Here is a 20,547-nt window from a genome sequence, read left to right on the forward strand (position 1 = left end):
CGTTTTCTTCGTGGTTACTCACACCTTAGTGAAATACCATTCCCTAAATCCCCTCGCACTACTCTGACTCGCCACCCCCACCACTCACTACAGAGTCCAAGAAACCCAGTGGTTTAAATTGCAACATTCGCAACAATCGCAATCCCAAGCTCGCGGAAGCACCAAAAATCTAATGGAAATTTGGAAAGAAACTAAGCTAGAAACAGATGAAAAATGTGAGCTGATGGCTTTGATATCATGTTAATTACATTGCAAAGATGAAGAATTAGTACAAAGGAAGACGAAGATGATTGAGAGAAACAAGAGAGATTGTATTGATTTATTGGAAAAAACGTATATATCCGAACTCAAGGAAACGATAGCTATACAATCTCTTATATAACCATATAACTCAATTACAATAATACACTTCTAACTATATTTCTATTATATCAGTTATTACACTCAAGATTCAAGAGGCATTTGATTTGACCCGTCAAAGGAAGAAGAAAACATCAAACGGTCCACAGCCTCTCATCCCTCGTCTGATGAAATGCGAGTCTGGTTCAATGGACTGAGCACTCCACGGACCCCGCCAAGAAAAGCTCCTTTCCTCAGACCGTATGCTGGGTCCGAGAGTCCATTGCAATCTACCCAGCAAACGTCCCTGACTTTGCGATAAACTCAATATTCCAACAATTAATCTCGAACCCAGCAAAAAATCAGCAAACATGGCCGATCACCGCCAGCAGCAGCAGCACAGGTCTCACCGCCTCTCACTCCCCTAACGTCCCACCACCTTCTCCACCACTACGCCTAGCACCTTCTCCACCACACCCACCACGGCCACATTGAGACAATACCCTGTTTACCCCCTCTCGTCGTCGTCAATTGAGGAGCCTGTTGGTAGTTCCAAATGGACTCTCCGGCGCCTTTTTTGTTTTGCCATCGTTCGGGGACTTCTTCGTGTACACCTTGAAGCTGAGAAAAGATTTTGTCGGACATTATAAACTTAATGAAATCAAATCTTTCTCTGCTTGAATATGGGCATGCATCTTTCCCTCCAGTCACGAGAAATGGTTGCTCATGTTTGTGTAATTGCACATGTAAAGAAACATGCAATGGGCGATAGTTTTGTTCGGTGGATTGGATATGTACACTTCTTTTCGCAGACAACGTAGTTTGTGGTTCGCGGTCCAGCGATATTTTAATATAATTTATATTACGAGAGAAATTCGAGTGTGAAAGTAGTTTTAATCTAACTGCACACAGCCTATTTTATATTAACTTTAGAATGATAATTACCGTTGAACTAAATTACTAGATAGTTAATAACGACTATGTATATTTTAAATTATTTTAATCTACAAACGGAGACTTAAAACAAGTGCCAAAAAAGAGATTTTTTAACAAAACGTTAACCAACGTAAAAATCCCTCACGTGCGCATAAGCGCGGCTTCAGCCGAACGACGTCGTTGAGACTGTTGAGTTCATGTAATATTCTCCCCTGGGATCCGATTTTATCCAAATTATGATCCGTTCGCAAGTCTCACCGCAGAAGCCCAAAGTCAGCAAAAGTGCTTTTAAACTGTAAAAACTTGGACAGTGAGTCAATAACGAACTCTCTCCTCCTCCTCCAAAGCTTCAAACTTTCAGCTCGTCTCCGTGGAGTTGAAATCTCCAGTCCAGCTCAAGATCTAGGGGTTCTTTCAGTCATGGAGGAGAAGGTAGTCGCTGTAATCATGGTGGGCGGGCCCACCAAAGGTACTACTCTTCGTACAATTCCTAATCAAAGAATTTGTTGCGTTTAATTTTCTGATTTTTGTTGCGTTTAATTTTCTGGGCAGGCACTAGATTCCGGCCTCTTTCATTCAACACTCCGAAACCGCTTTTCCCATTGGCCGGGCAGGCCATGGTGCACCACCCCATTTCAGCTTGTAAAAAGGTTGGCTTTTGGCTTCTAGCTTTTAGCTTTTGGATTTTGGCTTTTCAATCTTTAACCGAAGTCCCATCAAAGAATTTGGATTTGAATTCAATTGCAAGAATTGAATGCTTGATTTTATGTTACAGATACCTAATTTAGCTCAAATCTATTTGGTTGGATTCTATGAAGAGAAAGAATTCGCACTGTATGTGTCTTCCATTTCCAATGAGCTCAAAGTGCCAGTGAGGTACTTGAGAGAGGACAAGCCTCACGGTTCCGCCGGCGGACTTTATTACTACAGAGATATCATCATGGAAGACAGCCCGGTTCGAACTCTATGCTCAGTGCTCGTTTGTCTCCATTTTCCACTGTTATGTGTGTACTAAGATTTGCTTAACAATGTTGTGTTTGTGTCTGTGGAACAGTCTCATATCTTTTTGTTGAATTGTGATGTTTGCTGCAGTTTTCCACTTGTAGACATGCTTGGTGAGTTTTATTTTCCATGTTCGTGTATGTTAACGAAAAGTTTATTGCTTGGATTTATAAATAGGACTTCGAGAAAGTAATTGTTTTTGTTGCTTCTTGTTGTTGTTTGTTGTTGCAGAGGCTCATAAAAGATATAAGGGAACAGGTACAATGTTAGTAATTAAGGTTAGTTTGTTGACAGACGGCTAGAATTGTTGAATATGTTGCAACTCTGCTCCATATAGCTGACGCTCTTCTTCTTTGTTTTTCGTCATGCTATTCTTTGTTTTTTTGGTTCATATGTAGGTTTCTGCAGAATCTGCGAACCAGTTTGGGGAGTTGGTTGCTGATCCTGCCACCAAAGAACTATTGCATTATACTGAGAAGCCAGAGACTTTTGTACGTACACGATGCAGTTAATGTTCAGAAATTGTTTATTTAGTTGGTGCTTGATGATCTCAATTCTTCGTTTTATTTGCTTGTTCCCGGCCACATTTGGTAAGGGTTATCTATTTTCTTAATGCAGGTGAGCGATTTGATCAACTGTGGTGTATATGTATTTACTCCAGATATTTTTACTGCCATTCAAGAAGTCTCCAGTCACCGAGAAGGCAGAGGTTGGGTTTTTTTTTTAACTGGCATTATAGTTGTGGATTGGTTTGCACTTGGGATCAATTTCTGGCTCTAAAGTTATTATATTACTTCATTTGTGATTATTGATAACAAAGTTTGCCTCAACACGTATTGCTTTTCCTATTTCCTTTTATCCCTATGAAGTAAATATGCTTGAATTTCACAGTGAATGAATCATTTATTTTATTGTTAGGCGAGATACTAACTTGATGCAAACGAGATATTTTGATAGATGTTAGTACTTTACTATACCAACAAACCTTGGATGTAAGGGAACTCCATAGAATATTCAAAATCATGTCATGGAGCTTGGATCATGATGCAAATGAATAGCCATGCAGCATTCATCAACGTTTGTCCATATCTTAATAATGAACTTATAGCTTCTTCAGGGAGTCTGAATTTGTATTTGACAATTGCAGCTAATTTGCGTCGTGTTTCCAGCTTTGAAGCCCTCCAGTCTGCAACAAGGTTTGCGTCTTTCTCCTGGTTGCATACTTTTACTTTGAATAATGAATTTATAGCTATTTTCATTTAATTCCCTGGTTTCAGCCTGAGAAATGCTTACCGCTTGTCCGGATCATATCCATTGTGAATACCTATATATAAGTTAAGATATTTCGTGTTAGTACTAGAAGAAGGAACGTTTGTTTGAAATCCCCTGGAATGTCATTTCTTGTGGCACGAAGGCGATATAACGTGCGTTTACAAATAGAGTTGTTATTGGTTTAAACTTTAAATTCAGAGTGTGTCACTTTTAATGTTGATATACACTCCTTTCAACAGGACTCTTCCCACAGATTTTGTTAGATTGGATCAAGATATTTTGTCACCTCTTGCTGGAAAGAATAAACTGTATACATATGAGACCATGGATTTTTGGGAACAGATCAAGACTCCAGGGTAGCTTAAATTTTCCTAATAGCTTCATTTATTTTTTCTTTTTTCTTAAACGTTTCTTATCATTTGCCTTATACTAATCTTTGTTTGCTGTTACAGAATGTCTTTGAAATGTTCGGGTTTGTATCTTTCTCAATTCCGAATTAACTCCGAACATCATTTAGCTAGTGGAGATGGTACCAAGAATGCTAGAATTGTTGGTGATGTTTATGTTCATCCATCGGCAAAAGTACATCCAACTTGTAAGGTGGTACCACTTCCATATCATCATCTACTATTTTGTTCTATCCTTGTTCACAGTTGCATGTATGTTTTGTACATAAATATTGGATGAAGTAGGATAGTGAATATATTGGAGGCAGCAGCACAATCATTACTTAGAGCTTCCTTCTTCCACATTTCCTTCTAACTCGTGAGTTACTTTTGTGCACAGATTGGTCCCGATGTGTCTCTTTCAGCAAATGTTCGTGTAGGTGCAGGAGTAAGGCTTATAAATTGCATTATCTTGGACGACGTGGAAATCAAGGTATTGAAGTTGGTATATTGATGGATAGACAAGAACTTTTGTGTATTGGGGATGCTTTTGTGAATTTATCCGAACTCTTCAATTTTCTGTGTCATGACAGGAAAATGCAGTTGTTATAAATGCTATTGTTGGATGGAAGTCGTGTATTGGAAAATGGTCGCGTGTCCAGGTAAATGCTGTTGTTGGATGTAGTTGCATGATTAGTGAATGAAACTAGTAACATACCGTTCTGTTAAGTTATAGATTTCTCTGAACTTGTGCGGATTGCTCCTCATTCTTGTTACTAACTAAAAACTTAACTGACTGGTTTAGGCTGACGGAGACTACAACGCAAAGCTTGGAATTACCATCCTTGGTATGCATGCCTGGTTTCTCCTTCCTTTCTTCTATGAATTTATTGCTGTTGATGTGCAAGGAAAATTTTCAATTCAGTTGACCAATTTGAAGAGCCCTCATTTTTTCTTCTTTTGGCAGGAGAAGAGGTGACAGTTGAAGACGAAGTTGTGGTGATCAACAGCATCGTTCTCCCAAATAAGACTCTTAACGTTAGCGTACAGGAGGAAATCATTTTATAATCTCCAAGAGAGAGCTTGCTTCCTGGTTTTCGGTTGCTGCTCGTGTTCATGCTGGTATGTTTTGTTTAATTATTTTGGTTAACCAGTGTATTGTATAATTGAGCTACAAGAACAGATGGGCAACATTTTTATTCGGCAACTTAAAGGCAACAATTTTGTAATGCATTTGTATCAGATATCTAAAAGTTAATTTTTATAAAGTAATTGTTTCCGAATATGTTCGTGCCAATTGGATTCGAGTTCAATTCTGGGTTCTTAAATTTCCGAGGCTTGTTTGGTTCTTAAATCAGGCTTGATACGAGCATGTTACCCGTACAAGTAATATGCATGTTGGTTCGAATCAGAGGAAATTTGGATTGCCAAGAAGCCAGAGGAGTTATCGGTACAGCCACCCCCAAGATCTTTCGCCCCCTTAGCTGCTCCCTTACCATGTGATCTGCATATTGTAAGTTTTAAGGTTCACCAACCTCTAGAATACACTCAGCAACCTCTCGAAGATTCTAGGTTTGCCCAAATCTTGCAGAGACAGAACTGGGACTCTTCATATAGTCGGAAGGGCAGATCAGGTGCACTAGGTTTGCTGATGAGGCTGTGAATCTCTCTTACATGTTCAAGGACCTTGCAGTATTGAATGCAAGAGCTACTTCCTTAAATCTTTTACACGAGGACACTGATATGCTTGGATATACTGAGCAATTCGGAGACATTGCTCAAGACAGGCACGTTCTTATGTCTCCAATGGAAATGCAGGCTTACAAGTTGGAATTGCGGCCGCGGAAATGAATGTACTTGAAACAGATTTTCTTACTGTATTTTCATGGTTGTTTTTTCAACAGGGTTCTTAGCTAAACGCAATGATGTGTCCTTATCTCTCCCGTGGAAATGCAGGCTTACAAGTTCAAGTTAGGACCACACGGGCTAAGGTACTAGCGACCGATTTCATTACTGCATTCTCATGGAAGCTTCTTCAATGGGAACCATATATCTGTTGCCAAGTCAGGGCAAAGACGATTCGTACGAGTAGCGATACAGTCAAAGCAACCATCCCTGGTTTCCCTTGCGAGCGAGTCGACTGATAGACTTTCCCTTGGGATTCACTTTGTTGTAAAACTGCTGCTAACAATTATGCATGAGATTAGTATTTGTGCTGCTAACGATTGATAGACTAGTATTTGTGTGTTCAAAATGATATTGAGGCTAAGGACTCGTTTGGAAGTGTTTAAAAGCCTAAAACGCTTTTAGAGAAAATGCTTTTGGGTTTTAAAAGCACTTGAAGTGATTATGTAACACTAGTCTCTTGCAAGAAGCACTAGTGTTGTGTACAAGAACTACATCTTTACTTGTATATTCACCAGACACTAATTTCAAAAATATTTTCACGAAATGCTCTTTCACCAATTTGAAAACCACTTTCAAACGATCTAATGGTGATGTTTGGGCTTTGTATTTTGATTGTGATCTATAACTACATGCTGATTATTTTTTAATTTGCATACGTTAAACCAATTTCTTGTCCAAGTACATTCGTCCAAGATATTCTTAGATTTGATCACCCGTGCAATGTCACTTCCAAAGAGTAACTTCTGTGGTTCAAGCGCCATGTGGTGCAGGCTGTTCGGTCTAGACATAGCTGGCAAGCAGGGTCGGAATGCAGCTGGGGGCCTTGGGTGAGACTTTGTGTGTGGGAGGATGAAGCCATCCAGAAGTCCAAACCCTAGAATTTCTTTTGCCCAAAACACAAACAAGTCGCGTGAGACCCGTATACAAGGAGCTCATCTTTTTCTGTATCTTGGAGAAATTTTTCATTGTGACTGAAATACAGATGATATACCACCTGTTTTTATGTAAGCGGTGAAAATTTTCATTTTTTAAGTTATTAACTTTTTTTCTATATATATATTTCATCATTTGTATAATGATACATGATGTACCACCTCGTATACTGTCACACTGATAAATCTCTAATTTATCTTGAACCTCTTGTAATCAAAAGAAAATCATGTGACAAACATCTATTGGACGAGATATTCTTTCTTTAAATATGTGGCAAAAATCTATTGGACCAGTGGTGCAACTAACACTTTGGCAAGAAAGTTCCTCTCCTTGAATAGTCCGGTGACTTGGCAAACATCTATTGGTGGGTCGATTATTTTCATAATGATAAGGAGAGATTTTTCAATGTTACCGGCACATGAGGTGAGGTGGTATACCATGTGTCATTATACAAATAGTGGGATATATGTATTAAAAAGTTAACAATTTAAAAAATAAAATTTCTCAACATTTACATAAAAACACATGGTGTACCACTTGTATTCTCGTTACATACAAAATTTCTCCCGTATAAGACCAACTGGGCTAACAGGTCAAAGCCCACGCGCTCTGAGCAGCTGAAGCCTGAAATTTAGCAGCTCTCTCGCACACAGACGACAAGCGCTTTCTCCAAGCGGAGAAATTTTGGTTCTCCGATCAGAGACCTCCACCGCGTCGTCTCTCTCTTCCTCTCAGAGGTCAGCCGCTCCTCCGCCGTTATCCTTATTTATATTTCAATGAGAAATCAATTCAATTCTCTGACACGATATTTTCAGATCTATCACTCTTCATTTCTAGATCCTCCCTCACGGAGCTTCTGAAGTCACTATTTCTGGAATTAATTTATTTATTTTTTCCTGCAATTAACCTTAATTTGCCATTGATTTTGGATATTTAATTATATTGAATAATTTTTTTATGAATTTGAATTTATTTATTTCAATATCTTGTTGTTTGTTGCAGTGATTTGGGAATTTAGGTGTAGAACAAGACTTGAATTTTGATAAGCAAAACATTGTAATCTAGAGGAAGCAATAAAGGAGACAAATTCAGGAAATTGAGGGAAAGGTGATTTGGGAACATGGCCGATCACCACCACCACCACCACCACCAGCACAGGCCTCACCGCCTCTCACTCCCCCAACGTCCCACCACCCCCACCACCTTCTCCACCACTACAACCACCGCCTTCTCCACCACACCCACCACCGCCACATCTAGACAGTACCCTGTTTACCCTTTCTCATCGACCCCGATTGCAACTCCGTCCAAATACCGCCTCTCATCCCTCAACCCCAAACCGTTCAACCCCAACAGCAGCAAGTCCTCCCTCTCCTTCCTCTTCCTCCTCCTCCTCTCCCTCCGCTCCCTTTATTCCCTCCTCCCTTTCCTCCGTTCCTCTCCTTCTTTCTCTCTCTTCCCCTTCTCCTTCCTCGTCTCTCTCCTCTCCTTCCTCCTCACCCTCTCCTCCTCCCTCCTCACCTCCTCCTCCTCTTCCAAAGACCCTTTTCACCAAAAGCAAAACCAACCCATCTTCTCCCTCACCTTGATCACACAGTCCCAGCACAAAATCTTGGTTGCCAAATCGATTCTTCTTGCCGTGGTCTTCCTCCTCCGGTTTCAGGCGCTTCGTTATTGCGGCACCGCCGCCATGATCCTGGCAGAATTGTCCGGCAACGTGGCGGCCCGGTTCTTGGCGGATGGCCAGGATTCGAGTGTCGGCGGCGATCGGAATCGGTCCTCCAAGGTCCGTGGGTTTCTCGCTCTGTTTTCTGGGTTATTTTTGTTATCTATGAGTTGGGATCGGATTGACTGCTTCCCATTTTCTGCTAAATTGGTTGAAAGTTTGGGACTTTCACTGTTTCCAAGAGTCAATTGTGTGAGAATTTGGCCAATGATGCTTCCATTTCTCGCTGGATTTTTGGGTTGCTACGAACGGGTATCGATGAATTGGGGAACAATTAGGCAATTGGGTCGAAAACGGGTTCGTGTAATTTCGCTGTTTTTTACAACTGTTGTGCTGTTCATTCCTGCTGTTGTGAGTTTTTTCATGTTTGAAGCTGAGGGAGATGGAGTTTCAGTGGGAACTTTAATTTGGCCTCTGGCAAACACCGTTGTTTTCGGGGTGCTTCTGAGTGAAAGTTTTAGTGATGACAAGTCATTGAGTTCAAACGATTTCCGAAGAGAGTATATGGTAACATTTCTGTGTACTCTTGTGTTGGAGTTGTTCTATTTTCCTGAATTATCACTTTGGGGACTGTTGCTATGTGGTTTGTTACTGTATGTTGCTGTTAGGGAATTGGATCCTTACTATTTGAAATATCTTGAACTGGGGATGGAGTCTTCAGAATCGTTTACTACCGCCATTATGAAGCCGATTAAGCACATTTTGAGTGAGAGGAAGTCACGCAAGATTGCGCTTTTCCTTATGATCAATACTGGGTACATGTTTGTGGAATTTGCTGCTGGGTTCATGAGCAATAGTCTGGGGCTGATATCTGATGCCTGTCACATGTTGTTTGATTGTGCTGCTCTTGCAATTGGGCTATATGCTTCGTATATTTCTCGCTTGCCTGCAAACAATCAGTATAATTATGGGCGTGGGAGATTTGAGGTTCTTTCGGGATATACGAATGCTGTTTTCCTGGTGTTGGTTGGATTGTTGATAGTTTTGGAGTCGTTTGAGAGGATTTTGGACCCTCAGGAGATATCGACTAGCAGTTTATTAGTTGTTTCGATCGGGGGGCTTCTTGTTAATGTGGTTGGTTTAATCTTCTTTCACGAGGAGCATCATCATGCTCATGGTGGATCAGGATCATGCTCCCACTCCCAGCATCACCCGCATTCGCATGACTCTCTTGGGCATAATCATGAAGGTCATGGAAAGCATGAGGAATGTATACCTATTTTCAGTGAAGACCATGAAAAATCATGTTCTGGCCATCATGACCATCATCATGAACACCAACATGGCAGTTCTATCAGTTCTAAAGATCACAATTGCGGAAGCAAAGAGTGCCATGATCACCAACATGATCAGCTTGACCACCATGGCCATAGAAAGCATGACAGCCACGTTCATAGCCACCACCATCATCACGATGGCCATTGTCACGACCATGACGAAGGTGATCATGCCCACCAACATCATCACCATGACCATGCCCACCAGCACGAACATCATGACCATCCCCACCAGCATGAACACCATGACCATGCCCACCAGCACGAACACCATGACCATGCCCACCAGCACGAACACCATGACCATGCCCACACTCATGGAAGCTTACCCCATCAAGTGGCGGAATCTCACATTCAAGAACCAGGTTTCCATAGCCATAAACAGCCAATTGATGGAGAAAAATCAGCTAAGCATCAACATCGCCACATTGACCACAACATGGAAGGAATATTTTTGCACGTTTTGGCTGACACCTTGGGAAGTGTCGGAGTTGTGATATCAACCCTCTTGATTAAGTACAAGGGATGGCTGGTTGCTGATCCTGCCTGCTCAATATTCATTTCCGTCTTGATTATATCTTCGGTTATCCCATTACTTAGAAACTCGGCAGAAATCTTGCTCCAAAGAATTCCCAGAGCACACGAGCAGGATTTGAGAAAAGCTCTTATCGAGGTTAGGAAGATAAGGGGGGTTTCTGGCATTCGGAACTGGCACATATGGAGTTTCACAAACAGCGACGTAGTGGGGACTCTCCATCTCCATGTCTCAACAGAAATCGACAAGGCTGCTGCAAAGGCAAAGGTCTCACACGTACTACACGAAGCTGGAGTCAAGGACTTAACATTGCAGTTGGAATGCGTTGGATCATAGCATTGTAACGTTCGACAACTTTCATCCCTCGACAGAATTGACAGTGACATTGTAGCCCATTTGTTGCGGACTTGATGCGATCAAGGAGCCTGTTGGTAGTTCCAGATGGATTCTCCAGCGCCCCTTTTGCCATCGTTCGGGGACTTCGTGTGCATCTTGAAGCTGAGAAAGATTTTGTCCGACATTATAAAGTTTATTGTGCCAAATCTATCTCTGCTTGAATATATGGGCATGCATGTAATTGTGTTTGAACATGTAAAGAAACATGCAAAGGGCGATAGTTTTTTGTTGGGTAGATTGGATATGTACACTTCTTTTTGCAGGCAATATAATTTATGTTACACGGGAAATTGGAGTGTGCGACTAGAGTGGCACTATGTTCTCGCCAATTTGGAACGAAATTATCACTATATTCAGTTGACCAATTCGCAGAGCCCTCTTGTTTAAAAATGGAGATAACTAATGGCAGACCACGGTTATCCACTCCTTTTCAGAGGTCGGGAAGACGTTTAACGTTAGCGCATAGGAGGAAATCATATTTACGTAGGAATTGTTTTCCAAAGAAGTTCGTGCCAATTGCATTCGAGTTCAATTATTTCATTAGGGTTTAGGGTTTCTAAATAGGCTTTATATGATCAAGTTTCTCTTGCAAGTTATGTGCATGTTGGTTCGAATCCGTGGAAATTTGGACAAAAAAAAATTGGAATTTTTTATTTGGCGTGTGGAATGTCTATGTTTCTATTAGAATTACATCGAAATTTTATGGGGAAATTCGGAGTGCTTTTTTTTTCAAATTATTTCTGAGCGAGCAACTCGCATGTGCTGCTTTGTTTTATCGGTCAATCCACGTGCTTTCTAAAAAGTGCTTCTATCTTTTTTGACCAAAGAAACGCTATTTTTTGTTTTTTTTTTTGGACAAATAAAGAGGAGAGAGAAGATTCTTTTTTTAATTCTAAATGACATCTCACTTTTGGTCTGACTGAGCCGTTGAGAGTCTTTAATCCAAAAGTCTAAAACTTGTATCTAAAATTGCGAAGAAAATGCAAGGCTCTAAAAGGTATTAGTCGAGCAATAGAAATTAATTTTACTTAAATTATTATATAACATGTAAAATATTGTCAATTTATACTTAAAATATATATATAATTGTATTGGAATAGAATGACATCAATGATAAAGTATTAGAACATATTGAAAACATAAAAACAATTTATTGAACAAATAAAATATAAAATGAAAAATTATTTATTTTCTATCTAAAAGAGGGTTGCGACTTAAGCAAGCTTTTAGACGGGCTCCTAGGTAGGTTTAAATATTATTTCTTAATTTCAAACACCTAAAAATTAATTAGAACGATAACCAATTATCTAACGTCTAGATAAAGGCCTAACCAGTGTTAAACGGGGATTTTAGAATGAGAAAAACGTAGTGGCATGACTTTGTCTCCTTTATACTTTTCTGGTACCCAATTTTCTCCGATTATAATATGAGCATGAAAGATCAAAAAGTCAATAGCGTGGAAAAGAAAGAATGAGGATCTTTTTTGGTTTCTCTTGTAAGAAATCCGATAATTCTTCAATCACATATGTTCATTGTATGTTGTACAGTAAAAAATTATTGTAAATTCTTTTATTTAAAATTAAATATAAATAATACTTAACGAAAACTAACTGCACAATGTACAATGAACGGATAAAAATTAATTGAGATGGTAACCAACTATCTAACGTCTAGATAAAGGCCTATGCAGTCCTAAGTGGGAATTTTAGAACAAGATGGTACCATGACTTTGTCTCCTTTATACTTTTCTAGTGCCTAATTTTCTCCTATTATAATTATAGCGTGGAAAAGAAAGAGCAGAGTATTCTTTTCAGATTCTCTTTGTAAGAATTCTAGAAATTCTTTAATTACATCTGTATATTGTATATCATGCGGTCAAAAATTATTATAAATTTTTTTATTTAAAATTAAATATAAATAATATTTAATAAAAACTAACTACATAATATATGATAAATGAATGTAATTGAGGAATTCTAAAATTCTCACGTAGAGAATCCGAAGAGGATACTCATTCGAAAACAAAAGTCCCATAATCCAACGGATCCGATCGTTAATTTGGTATTCATCATTCGACTAAACAAAGACTGCAAGTACAACAACTGCAACACTGAAAACTCTCGGCCTAGGGTCCCACCCACCATCAGCAAGCAAACGACTGACTGCAAAGTCCGTCTCCTCCTCCTCCCTTCCTCCCTTCGATCTCATTTCCCCCAAAACAAAACAAACGGGAATGGCTTTCTCGTCGTACATTGGCAGCACCCGCCGCGGCGGCTGGGCCAACTCCCTCCTCCCTTCCTCCTCCGCATCCAACCCCAAATCCAAGCTCACCAGAAAGCCCCGCAGGCGATTACCCCTCCGCGACTTCATCTTCGCAAACTTCTTCGTTATCGGCATCTCGATCTCCCTCTTCTTTTTCCTCATTGTCTTCCTCCGCTACGGCGTCCCCACACCCCTCTCCTCCCACTTCAAATCCAAATCCCCCGCCCGCTTCTCCAAGCCCCGAAAGCCCGTTTCCCGCAAGACCGTCTCGGCCGCCGACGCCGATGCTGGGGCCACCGTCGACCTCACCACCAAGGACCTGTACGACAAGATTGACTTCTCGGATGTGGAGGGCGGGCCGTGGAAGCAGGGGTGGCGGGTGAGCTACAAAGGGGACGAGTGGGACTCTGAGAAATTGAAGGTGATCGTGGTGCCCCATTCGCATAACGATCCCGGCTGGAAGCTCACGGTGGAAGAGTACTACGATGTGCAATCCAGACATATTCTTGACACCATTGTCGATACGCTTTCGAAGGTGAGCAGAAGATTCAAACTTTCAATTGGGTTTTGCTTTGAGCTTAAATTTTGCTCATTTGGTGTTAAATTTTCTTGTTTTATACGATTAGTGCATTGAGTTCGTATGATCCAGTTAATATATCAGCTAAATGCTAATACCTTTTCTTGGATTGATTGTTTTAATTATAGAAGAACTTGCATTTTGTGTTATAGCAGTAATTGCAGCTGAGAAAAAATATAGATTATGCATAATCTTTGGTTTTGCTTTTCTGCTTTCGAGACTTTCCAAGTTTGTGTGAGATTTAATTGGGTGGATTTTTCTTGGATGTGTAGGATTCTCGGCGCAAGTTTATATGGGAAGAGATGTCTTATCTGGAAAGATGGTGGAGAGACGCCTCTGATCACAAAAGGGAGTCATTCACCAATTTGGTGAAAAATGGTCAGCTCGAAATTGTTGGAGGTGGCTGGGTAATGAACGATGAGGTAATATTCATATTCGTAGGCTTTTGTTTAACCGCATGTTTGTTTTTACTTGATTATCGACTAGTATTATATGATATTGGGTTCTTGTCACCACCCCATTGCATCTAGGTACAAGTCTCTTTTCTTTTTCCGGTGGTCAGAGTATTACCATATGCTTAGATTACTCCTAGTACCTGACGTGATTTTGTAATTAATGCGTTTGTGTTGTTGAAGCTTAATACATTGGTTCTTCTTCTTGATGCAGGCTAATTCACATTATTATGCCATAATTGAGCAGGTACATTTATTTTCATTTTTAATATTGTTCTTTTTTTATGATTTTATGCGTCTCTTTTGCTGCCGAGTTGCTGATTTTATCTTTGGGCAATGGATGTGTCAGATGACAGAAGGAAATATGTGGTTGAACGAAACTGTTGGGGCTATTCCTAAAAATGCTTGGGCGATAGATCCATTTGGATACTCACCTACCATGGCATATCTTCTCCGTCGCATGGGTTTCGAAAATATGCTTATTCAGAGGACCCATTATGAGCTGAAGAAGGAACTTGCACTGCATAAAAATTTGGAGTATATATGGCGTCAGAGCTGGGATGTGGATGAAACTACCGATATTTTTGTCCACATGATGCCCTTTTATTCTTATGATATTCCACATACTTGTGGGCCAGAGCCTGCTATTTGTTGTCAGTTTGACTTTGCTCGAATGCGTGGCTTTGATTATGAACTCTGTCCGTGGGGAGACGATCCAGTAGAGACCAACCAGGGAAATGTTCAGGAGCGGGCACTTATTCTACTAGATCAATATAAGAAGAAATCAACACTGTACAGGACAAATACACTTCTTATTCCTCTTGGAGATGATTTCCGCTACATAAGCATCGATGAAGCTGAAGCTCAGTTTAGGAACTACCAAATGTTGTTTGATTATATCAATTCTAATCCCAGTTTAAACACAGAGGCCAAGTTTGGAACCCTGGAAGATTACTTTTGGACCCTTCGTGAGGAGGCTGAAAGAATAAATCATTCACTTCCTGGTGAGATTGGTTCCTTTCAGGTTGGGGGTTTTCCTTCTTTGTCAGGTGACTTCTTCACTTATGCTGATAGGCAACAGGACTATTGGAGTGGCTATTATGTTTCCAGGCCTTTCTTCAAGGCTGTTGATCGAGTTCTCGAGCAGACAATTCGTACCACAGAGATGATGATTGCTTTCCTGCTTGGGTACTGCCAGAAACCACAATGTGAAAAGTTGCCCATGGGGTTCTCCTACAAGTTGGCTGCTGCTAGGAGGAACTTAGCTCTTTTCCAGCATCACGATGGAGTGACTGGTACTGCTAAAGATCATGTGGTCCTGGACTATGGGACTCGGATGCACACATCTTTGCAGGACTTGCAGATTTTCATGTCTAAAGCTATTGAAGTACTGCTCGGAATGCGCCATGAGAAAAATGAGAATAACCCGTCTCAGTTTGAGCCAGAACAGGTGAGATCTAAATATGATGTTCAGCCTGTTCATAGAGCAATCATGGCCCATGAAGGAACTAGACGGTCGGTGGTGTTTTTTAATCCTTTGGAGCAGACAAGAGAAGAGGTTGTGATGGTTATTGTTAACCGTCCAGATGTTACTGTTCTAGACTCAAACTGGACATGTGTTCAAAGCCAAATATCCCCTGAGCTTCAGCATGATAAAAGCAAAACTTTTACTGGAAGGCACCGTGTCTACTGGCAGGCTTCTGTTCCTGCATTGGGGTTGCAAACATATTACATTGCTAATGGTTTTGTTGGATGTGAAAAGGCCAAACCAGCAAAACTAAAATTTTTCTCAAAGTCTGGTTCTTTATCTTGTCCCACTCCATATGCTTGCTCAAAACCAGATGCTGATGTTGCTGAAATCCAGAACAGGAACCAAATACTCACCTTTGATGTGAAGCATGGCTTGCTGCAGAAAATAAGCTATAAGAATGGTTCGCAAAATGTTGCGGGTGAGGAAATAGCTATGTACTCTAGCTCGGGAAGTGGAGCCTACCTATTTAAACCCAAAGGTGATGCCCAGCCTATCATCGAAGAAGGTGGGCAGTTGGTGATCTCTGAGGGCCCTTTGGTGCAGGAAGTTTACTCTTATCCAAGGACTGCATGGGAGAAGAGCCCCATTTCTCATAGCACCCGTATCTACAATGGAGAGAATACTGTACAGGAATTTCTCATTGAGAAGGAGTATCATGTTGAGCTTCTCGGCCAGGAGTTTGATGACAAGGAGTTGATAGTTAGGTATAAAACAGATGTTGATAACAAAAGGATATTCTTTTCTGATTTAAATGGCTTTCAGATGAGTCGGAGAGAAACCTATGATAAAATCCCAGTTCAGGGCAATTATTACCCTATGCCCGCTCTTGCATTCATGCAGGGCTCCAATGGTCAGCGCTTTACAGTCCATTCCCGGCAGTCATTGGGTGTCGCAAGTCTTAAAAATGGATGGTTGGAGATTATGCTTGACCGTCGTTTGGTAAGAGATGATGGACGAGGTCTTGGACAAGGAGTGATGGACAACCGTGCTATGAATGTAATCTTCCACATCGTTGTGGAGTCTAATATTTCAGCCACATCAAACCCAGTTTCCAACCCATTGCCCTTGAACCCATCTCTTCTTTCTCACCGTGTCAGTGCTCACCTGAACTATCCGTTGCATGCATTCATTGACAAGAAGCCAGAGGAGTTAACAGTGCAGCCACCCCCAAGATCTTTCTCCCCCTTAGCCGCTTCCTTACCATGTGATCTGCATATTGTAAGTTTTAAGGTTCCCCAACCTCTAAAATACACTCAACAACCTCTCGGAGATTCTAGGTTTGCGCTAATTTTACAGAGACAGAACTGGGACTCTTCATATTGTCGGAAGGGCAGATCAGGGTGCACTAGATTTGCTGATGAGACTGTGAATCTCTTTTACATGTTCAAAGACCTTGCGGTATTTAATGCAAGAGCTACTTCCTTAAATCTTTTACATGAGGACATGGATATGCTTGGGTATACTGATCAATTTGGAGATGTTGCTCAAGACGGACACGTTCTTATGTCTCCAATGGAAATACAGGCTTACAAGCTGGAATTGCGGCCGCACAAATGAATGTACTAGCAGCAGATTTTCTTACTATATTCTCATGGTTGCTTTTTCAGCAGTGTTCATGGCTAAACGCTATAATGCGTCCTTATCTCTCCCGTGGAAATGCAGGCTTACAAGTTCAAGTTACGACCACACGGATGAAGGTACTGGTGGCTTGGTTTCATTTCTCCATTCTCATGGATGCTTCTTCAATGGGGTTAGTAGCATATGACAATGGTTTCTCATATCCCACTATCAACATGATCAAAGTGGGAACCAGATATATGCTGCTACTTCAATACATGTTGCCAAGTCAGGGCAAAGACAATTCGTACGAGCAGCGACACAGTCAAAGCAACCATCCATGGTTGCCCTTGCGAGCAAGTTGATTGATAGACTTGCCCTTGGGATTCTTTTTGTTGTAAAGCTGCCGCTAACAATTATGTATGAGATTAGTACTTGTGTGTTCAAAATGATAGTGAGGTTAATGGTGATGTTTGGATTTTTCTTGTAATGGTTCACATGATAGAGGGCTATTTTTGAAGTGACCAATTTTTAGTCCAAGTACTTCCATCCAAGAGATTCTTGGGTTTGATCACTCGTGCCATGTCACCTGTCCGTCCAAAGAGAACTTCTTTGGTTCAAGCGCCATGTAGAGCGGAATGTTTGGTGAACACATAGCGGGTGAGCAGGGTCGGAATGCAGCAGGTGGCTTTGGGTGAGATTTTGTGTGTGCAGGGACGTGGTCGTTCGGAAGGCCTAACCCTAGAATTTCTTTCGCCCAAGACACAAACAAGAGAGACCTCTTGTATTCAGGGTCTACTATAATAATAGCTCGCGTGAGACCCGAATGCAAGGCGCTCATTTTTCTGTGTATTGAGCCTCTTGTAATCAAAAGAAAATCATGTGGTAAATATCTATGGAATTGGATCCTCTCCTAAGCTTGGGCTCAGGAGCCTCCTGACCAACACACAAGGTCCAACGATTATAATTATTGTAACCTTTAAAGAATCCTCCTATTTGTAATTATTGGATCAAAATCCAATGATCCATGTGTGTTGGTCAGCAGGCTCCTAAGCCTAAGCTCAGGAGATAATCCAATTCCAAAATCTATTGGACAATGCTCTCTTTAAAATATATGGCAAAAATCTATTGGACAGGCGATGCCATTTGCCAAGAGAGTTCCTCCCCTTGAATTGACAGGTGACGTGGCTAACATCTATTGGAGCGATGATTCTTCACATGATTCTTCGCACGCGCTCTGAGCTGCTGAAGTCCGAAATTTAGCGAATCTCTCTCCTCTCTTAGAACAATAAGCGCCTTCTCTCAACTGAAGAAATTTTGGTTCTCCGATCAGAGACCTCCACCGCGTCCTCTCTCTCTCTTCTTCTCAGAGGTCAGTCGCTCCTCCGCCGCGGTCCTTGTTTATATTCTGATGTTAAATCAGTTCAATTTTCTGGCTCGATATTTGCAGATAATCGCACTTTATTTCTAGATCTTCCCTTACGGAGCTTCTGAAATCCCAATTTCTGGAATTAATTTACTTTTTGCTGCTATTAATCTTAAATAGCGATTGATTTTGGATTATAAGATATGAAAATTTAATCATGGGTTTTTACAGTGAATCATCTTTTTTAATGTGAATGTATTTATTTCAATATTTTGTTGTTTGTGAGATAAATTGCCTATAGAAATTATCTGAATTGCAATGATTTGGAAATTTAGTTACAGAATTTTAGACTTGAATTTTGATATGCAAAACATTGTAATCCAGAGGAAGCATAAAGGAGACAAGGTCAGGAAATTAAAGGGAAGGTGATTTGGGGACATTTTTGGCACGAGAATATAAATCGGTAACGATGCCTGCCCAGAAGATCGAAACGGGTCACCAGGACACTGTCCACGATGTAGCCATGGATTACTATGGAAAGCGTCTAGCAACAGCTTCGTCTGATGCCACCATTAAGATAATTGGTGTCGGAAACGCTTCACAGCACCTTGCTACATTGTCAGCTCATAGAGGCCCTGTTTGGGAGGTAGCTTGGGCGCATCCCAAGTTCGGGTCGATTCTTGCTTCTTGTTCATATGATGGTCAGGTGATCATTTGGAAGGAGGGTAATCCCAATGAGTGGCAACAGGCTCATGTTTTTACCGACCACAAGTCATCGGTAAATTCCATTGCTTGGGCACCTCATGAACTTGGTCTGAGCTTAGCCTGCGGTTCCTCTGATGGGAATATATCGGTTTTCACTGCCAGGGACGATGGTGGTTGGGACACCACTAAGATAGATCAAGCCCACCCTGTTGGAGTAACCTCAGTTTCATGGGCGCCATCGATGGCTCCTGGTGCTCTAGTTGGATCTGGTCTGCTTGATCCAGTTCATAAGCTGGCATCTGGTGGGTGTGATAATACTGTGAAAGTGTGGAAGCTGTACAACGGGATCTGGAAGATGGACTGCTTCCCTGCCCTTCAAATGCACAGCGATTGGGTGAGAGATGTAGCATGGGCACCCAACTTGGGACTTCCAAAGTCCACAATCGCAAGTGCTTCACAGGACGGAACAGTGGTGATTTGGACTGTGGCCGAGGAAGGTGAGCAATGGGAGGGGAAGGTTTTGAAGGATTTTAATACCCCGGTCTGGAGGGTGTCATGGTCACTAACCGGAAACTTGCTGGCTGTGGCTGATGGAAATAACAATGTAACATTGTGGAAAGAATCTGTCGACGGTGAGTGGCAACAAGTAAGCACAGTTGAGCCATAGGTTTTGTATTTCCTACTTTCAATTACTGTCTTTTAATATTATCATGAACTAGATTGCTAGCGTCTTAGAAAAGGTTTATCTTGGTTTGACTTTACTTTGCCTGTTAGGGGTTTATTGAATTGTTTTTGCTTATTGTGGGATGAAGATTCAGAATTTATATTGTAATCAGTTGGAGTTGGATCGTATGTGCTTTCCATCCTTGTGTATCTGTTTCTGATTTATTTTTTACTGGTGAAATGGTAATAGTCATAAGTTGCACTTCTCGTCGGTTTTTTTTTTTAAGACCTTCGTACTAGTCGTTGGTTTTCATTTTGGCAGAAATGCTCAAAGTTGTGACCAAATTTTGATATCTTTGCCTATGTTGTCGAAAACTCAATTCTTTTGCCCACCTGCATAGCAAGATTTTTGTTAGTCTGGGAGTTCAAAACGGAACAGTTGGTCATCGTTTACTGCCGCTGGCTGGAAATTGATGAAGCGGGGAGCGTTACCAAAACTGGTCGACTTTTGATTTCCTGTTTTGTTGAAGCTTAAAGGACCAAGATCACTCTATGAACGGCCGTGTCTGCATGCCTGCGGAGCTCACATTTTGAATTCGAATTCCCCGGTTTTCTCTGAACTGAGATTCACAGGTAGTAAAGCAGAAATCTCGTTAGGATCAGGCTGTTGTTATCGCCGGTCAGCTCCTGGACGGCGAGGAAATTTGCAAAACCTGTTGTCACG

The 20,547-nt window shown here is 41.1% G+C and overlaps 4 protein-coding genes across 7 annotated transcripts; all 4 read left to right on the top strand.

The window, feature by feature from the left end:
* The first annotated feature begins 1,508 nt into the window (after positions 1–1,508).
* Positions 1,509–6,231, top strand: LOC125474832 (mannose-1-phosphate guanyltransferase alpha-like). 3 transcript variants are annotated; one of them, XR_007256225.1, is made up of 16 exons: positions 1,509–1,744; positions 1,828–1,925; positions 2,051–2,230; positions 2,330–2,390; positions 2,509–2,555; positions 2,676–2,768; positions 2,896–2,986; positions 3,425–3,473; positions 3,789–3,905; positions 4,002–4,149; positions 4,336–4,428; positions 4,529–4,597; positions 4,741–4,783; positions 4,903–5,057; positions 5,294–5,788; positions 5,892–6,231. XR_007256225.1 is itself a non-coding variant. In XM_048578934.1 (14 exons), exons 1-14 carry the CDS (start codon positions 1,696–1,698, stop codon positions 5,001–5,003), a joined length of 1,239 nt encoding a protein of 412 aa, XP_048434891.1. In that variant the 5' UTR covers positions 1,510–1,695; the 3' UTR covers positions 5,004–5,218. The 3 variants fall into 3 exon arrangements, 1 of the variants encoding a protein (XP_048434891.1); XR_007256224.1 differs by having other exon boundaries at positions 5,294–6,231; XM_048578934.1 differs by lacking the exons at positions 5,294–5,788; positions 5,892–6,231 and having other exon boundaries at positions 1,510–1,744; positions 4,903–5,218.
* Positions 6,232–7,371: 1,140 nt separating this feature from the next.
* Positions 7,372–11,000, top strand: LOC125474835 (zinc transporter 5). The gene is made up of 2 exons (XM_048578936.1): positions 7,372–7,513; positions 7,779–11,000. The coding sequence occupies exon 2, from the start codon at positions 7,897–7,899 to the stop codon at positions 10,648–10,650; it is 2,754 nt and encodes a 917-aa protein (XP_048434893.1). The 5' UTR covers positions 7,372–7,513; positions 7,779–7,896; the 3' UTR covers positions 10,651–11,000.
* Positions 7,454–20,090, top strand: LOC125474836 (protein transport protein SEC13 homolog B). Of its 2 annotated transcripts, none has more exons than XM_048578938.1 (2): positions 7,454–7,513; positions 18,840–20,090. In XM_048578938.1, exon 2 carries the CDS (start codon positions 18,925–18,927, stop codon positions 19,825–19,827), a length of 903 nt encoding a protein of 300 aa, XP_048434895.1. In that variant the 5' UTR covers positions 7,454–7,513; positions 18,840–18,924; the 3' UTR covers positions 19,828–20,090. The 2 variants fall into 2 exon arrangements, with proteins under 2 accessions (XP_048434895.1, XP_048434894.1); XM_048578937.1 differs by lacking the exon at positions 7,454–7,513 and adding an exon at positions 18,300–18,461.
* On the top strand, positions 12,918–17,559 carry LOC125474833 (alpha-mannosidase 2-like). The gene is made up of 4 exons (XM_048578935.1): positions 12,918–13,507; positions 13,822–13,971; positions 14,216–14,248; positions 14,351–17,559. Exons 1-4 carry the CDS (start codon positions 12,944–12,946, stop codon positions 17,087–17,089), a joined length of 3,486 nt encoding a protein of 1,161 aa, XP_048434892.1. The 5' UTR covers positions 12,918–12,943; the 3' UTR covers positions 17,090–17,559.
* Positions 20,091–20,547: the final 457 nt, after the last annotated feature.

The sequence above is a fragment of a genome, unplaced genomic scaffold, assembly GCF_019419815.1.
Source record: "Pyrus x bretschneideri cultivar Hongxiangsu unplaced genomic scaffold, Pyrus_bretschneideri_v1 Contig13, whole genome shotgun sequence".
NCBI classification, from domain to species: Eukaryota; Viridiplantae; Streptophyta; class Magnoliopsida; order Rosales; family Rosaceae; genus Pyrus; species Pyrus x bretschneideri.

Coding starts and splice junctions, on each gene's coding strand:
- LOC125474832 (XM_048578934.1), top strand. CDS start 1,696: ATGGAGGAGAAGGTAGTCGCTGTAATCATGGTGGGCGGGCCCACCAAA. Junction 2,769..2,895: donor CTGAGAAGCCAGAGACTTTT/GTACGTACACGA, acceptor TTCTTAATGCAG/GTGAGCGATTTGATCAACTG. Junction 4,150..4,335: donor AAGTACATCCAACTTGTAAG/GTGGTACCACTT, acceptor TTTTGTGCACAG/ATTGGTCCCGATGTGTCTCT.
- LOC125474835 (XM_048578936.1), top strand. CDS start 7,897: ATGGCCGATCACCACCACCACCACCACCACCAGCACAGGCCTCACCGC.
- LOC125474833 (XM_048578935.1), top strand. CDS start 12,944: ATGGCTTTCTCGTCGTACATTGGCAGCACCCGCCGCGGCGGCTGGGCC. Junction 13,972..14,215: donor GCTGGGTAATGAACGATGAG/GTAATATTCATA, acceptor TTCTTGATGCAG/GCTAATTCACATTATTATGC. Junction 14,249..14,350: donor ATTATGCCATAATTGAGCAG/GTACATTTATTT, acceptor TGGATGTGTCAG/ATGACAGAAGGAAATATGTG.
- LOC125474836 (XM_048578938.1), top strand. CDS start 18,925: ATGCCTGCCCAGAAGATCGAAACGGGTCACCAGGACACTGTCCACGAT.